This window comes from Chrysochloris asiatica, unplaced genomic scaffold (assembly GCF_000296735.1).
Source record: "Chrysochloris asiatica unplaced genomic scaffold, ChrAsi1.0 scaffold00095, whole genome shotgun sequence".
In the NCBI taxonomy this organism is placed as follows: Eukaryota; Metazoa; Chordata; class Mammalia; order Afrosoricida; family Chrysochloridae; genus Chrysochloris; species Chrysochloris asiatica.
The window spans coordinates 4,345,347-4,351,393 of record NW_006408613.1 but is presented as its reverse complement, the minus strand read 5'-3'; the positions used below and the strand labels follow the sequence as shown (position 1 = coordinate 4,351,393).

At 40.6% G+C, this 6,047-nt stretch overlaps 1 protein-coding gene across 1 annotated transcript in view; it reads right to left on the bottom strand.

Moving 5' to 3' along the window:
- The window catches only part of ARHGEF10 (Rho guanine nucleotide exchange factor (GEF) 10), a 234,765-nt gene that overhangs the window by 171,807 nt on the left and 56,911 nt on the right, over window positions 1–6,047 (bottom strand). The window contains exon 10 of the mRNA XM_006866721.1: window positions 1,461–1,567. Within this exon, the coding sequence (XP_006866783.1) occupies window positions 1,461–1,567 (107 nt within the window). The remainder of the gene's footprint in view (window positions 1–1,460; window positions 1,568–6,047) is intronic.

Here is a 6,047-nt window from a genome sequence, read left to right as displayed (position 1 = left end):
AACTGCTGACCTTGAGGTTAGCAGCCCGACTTGTAACCACTACGCTACCAGAGCTCCTGTGTAGGATTTTGATGTGAAAGATTAAATGAAGTACTTAGCCTCACGCCCGACACGGAGTATGTCCCCAATAAGTGGTTGTTATCACAATTATTACTATCAAAGCTCCACCCATACCTCACCAATTCATCAAGCCTTTTTCTTTTCATTTCCCAATAACTTTACCAAACCAAATGACTTCATTTTACTCCAGCTTTTTCTCATTATCTCCAACACTGCTCGTCTTCAATTCAAATGAAACCTAAGCTTCCTGCTTTGGCCTAATTATTAACAGACAGTAGGTATCCTTTTCAATTTAGATTCTTACACTTTTTTGGACACTGACCTTACTCCTAAGCATTTTTACACTGCTTTTCTTTTATCAATTTTCAACCAACCCTGTCTCCAAGATTTGCATCATGATACTCATGTGGAAAAGAACTCAAACCCCATCCCAAAATGCCCATGTTGTTGTTGTTAAGTACCATGAAGTCGGTTCCAATCCATAGCAACCCTGTATAGGGTTTCCGAGGAGCGACTGGTGAGCTTGAACCACTGACCTTGCAGTTCAAACGGCTTTGCAGTCTGGCGCATTAACCCACAGCACCACACCAGGACTCCCCATACTGCCTCTTAAAATCACACAAACTCTGTTGTAGTGCTTTTGTTCCTGAAATGTTCTTTTTCCTTTTACCCAAACATAATCAAATGGAGACCACTGCAACTTCTCCCTTTGGTACCTATTATCATAATTTAAGAAATTATTTGTACTCAGGTAATACATAAGGCGCTCTGGTAGCATAGTGGTTATGAATTGGGCTGCTAATCTTATGGTCAGGAGTTCGAAACAACCAACTGTTCCACAGAAGAAAGATGAGGCTATCTGCTCCTATAAAGATTTATAGCCTCAGAAACCCTATGCAGGGTCCCTATGAGAGATAACCGACTCTACAGCACATAGCAACAACAACAAATGCCATTAGTTATTGGAAATCTACTTTTTCATGTCAGTCAGATGTCCCTACGTATACAGACTTTACATCCACCCACATGTTCTCTCTTCGTAAAGAAATCACAGAAATATGAACGAGTAGAAGTAGCTTTTCAAAAAGAATATAAGCTCCACACATTGAATCACACCGAGGGGTGGTGATAACAATATCTAACAATCAGAATGCCTCAGGTTTGGAGTAGGGATTTGAAGACTCTCTGCTGTGCCAGGTGTCAACCCTTTGATTGCTTTCTTGGCACAAGAAAATCCAGGGGAGGGGCCAAGATGGACAAGGTGACAGGAGTTTGGAATAACAGATGTTTGTCACATATTACAAAATATTCAAACATTGTAATGCCCAGCACAGCTGTACTGGTAAAACAAAAACAAAAACAAAAACAAAACCCCTAAATACCAGTCCAGCATATCCTACCTGCTGCTGAGATAAGCCTTCGGGCATTGGGGTCATGATGGCTTCTGGGTGCCTGCAGTCCACATCAATAAATAAATTCTGCTCCTCTTCCAGACAAGATCTGTGATCTTAAAAAAATGTAAAAGCACTAGTTTTAAATGGAAATAATATATTCATAACTTAGCAGAGTAAAATAAGGTAACAAATAAATGTTTTCTATAGAATCTCAACTTTCCATATTTCACTTTCCACCCATGGATTATTAAACTGAAATTTTAACAAATCCAATAAAATATCCTTCACACAAGAATAATGCAGTGTCTATCAGTATTTACATTATTTTTCCAATGCATTAAATATAATTTCAAAGTGTAGTAATATCAATTGTAGAGCAATAAACCTTAACATTTTCTTAATCTATAAAAATATCATTATTAAATGCAAAGAATGACAGCTAAGGACCTAAACTCAGAGTCAATAAAAAGTGAAAACTAAAGTAGGAGTCCTGGTGTGGCGTTGTGGGAGTCCTGGTGTGGCGCTGTGGGTAATGCACCAGACTGCAAAGCGGTTTAAACTTCAAGGTCGGTGGTTCAAGCTCATCAGCTGCTCCTTGGAAACCTTATACAGGTTCGCTATGGGTCCGAATCAACTCGACAGCACTGAACAACAATAACAACAACAACAAAGTAGGAATTAGTCTATTTCTTGGCTTTCTTATGCCTCACACACTTGAAGTCTGAAAAGGCAAAGCTCTAAGTCAAAAAGAGCAGTTTTCTTAATTAAAAACAAATTGTTGTCAAGTTGATTATGACTGATGGTGACCCCATGTGCTCTAGAGGGTTTTCCGTGGCTGGGACCTTTCAGAAGTAGGTCACCATGGCTTTTCCACTTAACTGCACACTCAAGGGCCTTTTAAAAACTTGTTTTAACTTCTATCCAGTGCCTTTGGAATCACAGTGACGTCTGTAGTTGTGTGCTGTCAAGTCGATTCCAATTTGTATTGATGCCATGTGACTGAGTAGACCTGTATGTTAGGATTTACTGGTGTGGTGCTGTGGGTAATACATCAGACTGCAAAGCCGTTTGAACTACAAGGTCAGTGGCTCAAGCTCAACAGCTGCTCCTGGAAACCCTATACAGGGTCGCTATGGGTCCAAATCAACTCAACAACACTTAACAACAACAACAATCTTTGTGGGAGGTTGCCATGTCTTTTCTTCTGTGGAGCAGCTGGTGGGTTTCAAACGCTGACCTTTCCATTAGCAGCCAGGTGCTTAAGTATAGCATTACCAGGGCTCCTTATAGTTACCCATATAGAACTCTGGCATGACACTGTAGGATAGGCATTCAACTGCTAACCACAAGGTCAGCAGTTCAAATCCAGCAGCTGCTTCTTGAACACCCTATACAGGGTGACTATGAATCAGAACTGACTCAATGGCACTTAACAACAGACCCAGCCAAATACATTAAAGAATATGTTCAAGAACATAAAAAGACTGGAAATCAGAAAAGTACAGAAATGTACAGGTAATACAAACTTCGAGATTATTACATTTCAGAGATTCAAAACTCTGGCTGCACATAAAAAATTATCTAAGGAGTATTTAAAAAATAAATGTATATATATACCAATACGCAGGCTCCGCCATCACAGATTGATTTAATGAGTCTGGGCCTAGGCCTGGCACACAGCATTTTTTTTTGTTTTGTTTTTACAGCTTTCCAGTTGATTCTAAAATATATGCAGGGCTAAAACTAACATTTTAGTCCAATCCTCTTATTTTATAATTTAGGCAACTATGGTTAAAGGTTATTAGAAATTTGCCTGATAAACTGTTGCATCTCTCCAACTGATCTCCCAAAAGACTCTCTCCTGTAAAGCACGGATGACTCATTTAAAACGTTTCACATTCTCTTATAAACTAAATCAGTGCTTCTCAAACTACCATGAGGATCTTGTTAATGTGTAGATTCTGATTCAATAGGTATGGAGTGAGATTTGAGAGTCTACATTGCTAACAATCTCCTAGATTCTAAGACCTAGAGTACGATAAAAGGAGCCCTAGCGGTACAGTGGGTTAAGCTACCAATCGTTTGTCAGCTCCTCAGAAGAGATATGAGGCTGTCTGCTCCCGCACAGATTTAGTCTTGGGAATCTTAAGGAGCAGTTCTACTCTGTCCTCTCAATGAGAGTGGGCTTGTGTTTTAGATTACTGTTGTATTGCTGTTGCTCCATGGGTCAAGTAGCAAGCACCTATAGAATATGGTCCAAAATCCCAACCTAACAAAATCCTACCTATGGTTTCAGGAGTCACTGCATCCTCTCCATGAAGTTTTTCCTAGTTTCCAGAGTCATAATTCATTGCTTCGTTTTTGATGCACTCAAGCCTGCTGTAGCACCTCTACTAAATAACATTTTGTTCTTGGTAAGTGCTGTCGAGTCGGTTCAGACTATAGAGACCCTGTATATAGGGTTTTCAAGGAGTGACTGGTGGGTTTGGATTGCTGACCTTGCAGTTGTTGTTGTTAGGTGCCATTGAGTCGGTTCCAATTCATAGAGACCCTGTTTAGGGTTTCCGACCAGCAGCGCTGGTGAATTTGAACTACCGACCTTGCAATTCAAACTAACCTTATGGTCCAGTGAATTATCTCACAGTGCCACACCAGCACTGTGGTTAACAGTCCAATAGTTCACACGTCTATATCCCTCCCTCATAAAATAAAATCCTTGGGGATACTGTCAACCTCTATTCTATCTTGTTTTGAGATGCTGAAGTCTTCATTAGGATTCCAAAAAAGCTTGATTGATTTTAACTCCATTTACAAAAGTATTTAAAGCCAACTATAGAGCACAGTTCTACACTGGCATACATGGGATAGTCATGTGTTACAGCTGACTTGATGAGATCCGGTTGTTATCCTCTATATAACTGTGTCCTGGTGTGGTGCGATGGGTTAATGTGCTGGACTGCAAGGTAGGTTTGAACTGCAAGATCAGCGATTCAAGCTCACCAGCTGCTTCTCAGAAACCCTTTATAGGATCACTATGAGTCAGAACTCACTTGACAGCACTTAACAACAGCAATATGTCAATAGATAGAATACACAAAATTGTTCCCAGATATTATTCTCTGCATATACCTTACCAATATGTGGACACAGACTTTTTATACATAAACAGCACAGGCTACAGCTTCCTTAAGTGAGATTGTTAGGAAAATTTAAAAATTCGAATTTTCCAAATCTTCCATCAACAGAAAAAAGATGATTAAAATCCTTGCTTACAATGTTACCTTCTTAGCTTAAGAATTCAGTGCTTGCTAGAATATAAACATAACTTGTTGTTGTTAAGTGCCGTCAAGTCAGTTCTGAGCCATAGCAGTATAGGGTTTCCTAGGAGTGTTTGATGAGCTTGAACTGCCGACCATGCAGTTCAAACTGACCTTGCAGTCCAGTGCACAAACCCACAGTGCCACACCAGGACACTATAAGCATAACTAGGAAAGCTAGTATACTACATTTATATCATCTTTTACATTTTTTTGCAGTCCTTGTATACATGAAGGTAGGATAACAAGGAGATGAGATCTCTGTGAAGTACTAATCACGAATAACCTACTAAAAAGAAACCATCAAAAGACAAATTAAGACAGTTGCCTAGAAAATTTTATTTAATTTTCTAGTATTCATATAAACCCTATACAGGGTCCCTATGAGTCAGAACCAACTCGACGGCACGTAACATCTATGTTGTTAAGTGCCAGCCACTGAGTCGGTTCCAACTCACAGCAACCCTGTATAGGATTTCCAAGGTTTTAAATCTTCAAGGAAGCAGAAAGCCTCATCTTTCTCCCGACAAGTGGCTGGTGGGCTTGAACCTCAGACCTTGCAGTTCATAGTATGTTATTATACAGAGCCATTGCACTCCCACTGCTTATGTATGTTGCTGTTGTTAAGAGCCATTGAGTTGATTCCGACTCATAGCGACCCTGTATAGGGTTTCCAAGGAGTTGCTGGGACTTTGAACCTCCGAACTTGTGGTTCAAACTGACCTTGCAGTCCAGTGCATTATCCCACAACATTATCCTCAGACTCCACTGCTTATATATGGGTACTGTTGTTAAGTCGATTTGGTTCCGACTCATAGCGAACTGGTATAGGGTTTCTGAGGAGTGTCTGGTGAGCTCACATCACCGCCCTTGTGGTTCAAGCCAACCCTGTGATCCAGCACATCAATGCACAGCGTCACACCAGGACTCCTATATATGGTGGTTGTTGTTGTTGTTCGGTGCCATCGAGTCAGTACTGACTCATAGCAATCCTATGCACAGCAGACCGAAACACTGCCCAATCCTGGGCCAACCTCACTACTGTTGCCACACTTGAGTCTATCGATGGTGCCACTTGGCTAACCCATCTCGTTGGGGGTCTTCCTCTTTTTCTCTGACCCTTCACGTTACTAACCATGATATCCTTCTCCAGAGACTGGTATCTCGTAACAATATGTCCAAAGTATGAAAGATGAAGTTTGGCCATCTTGGCCTCTAAGGAACACTCTGGCTGCACTTCTTCCAAAACGGATCTATTGGTTCTTTTGGCAGCCCA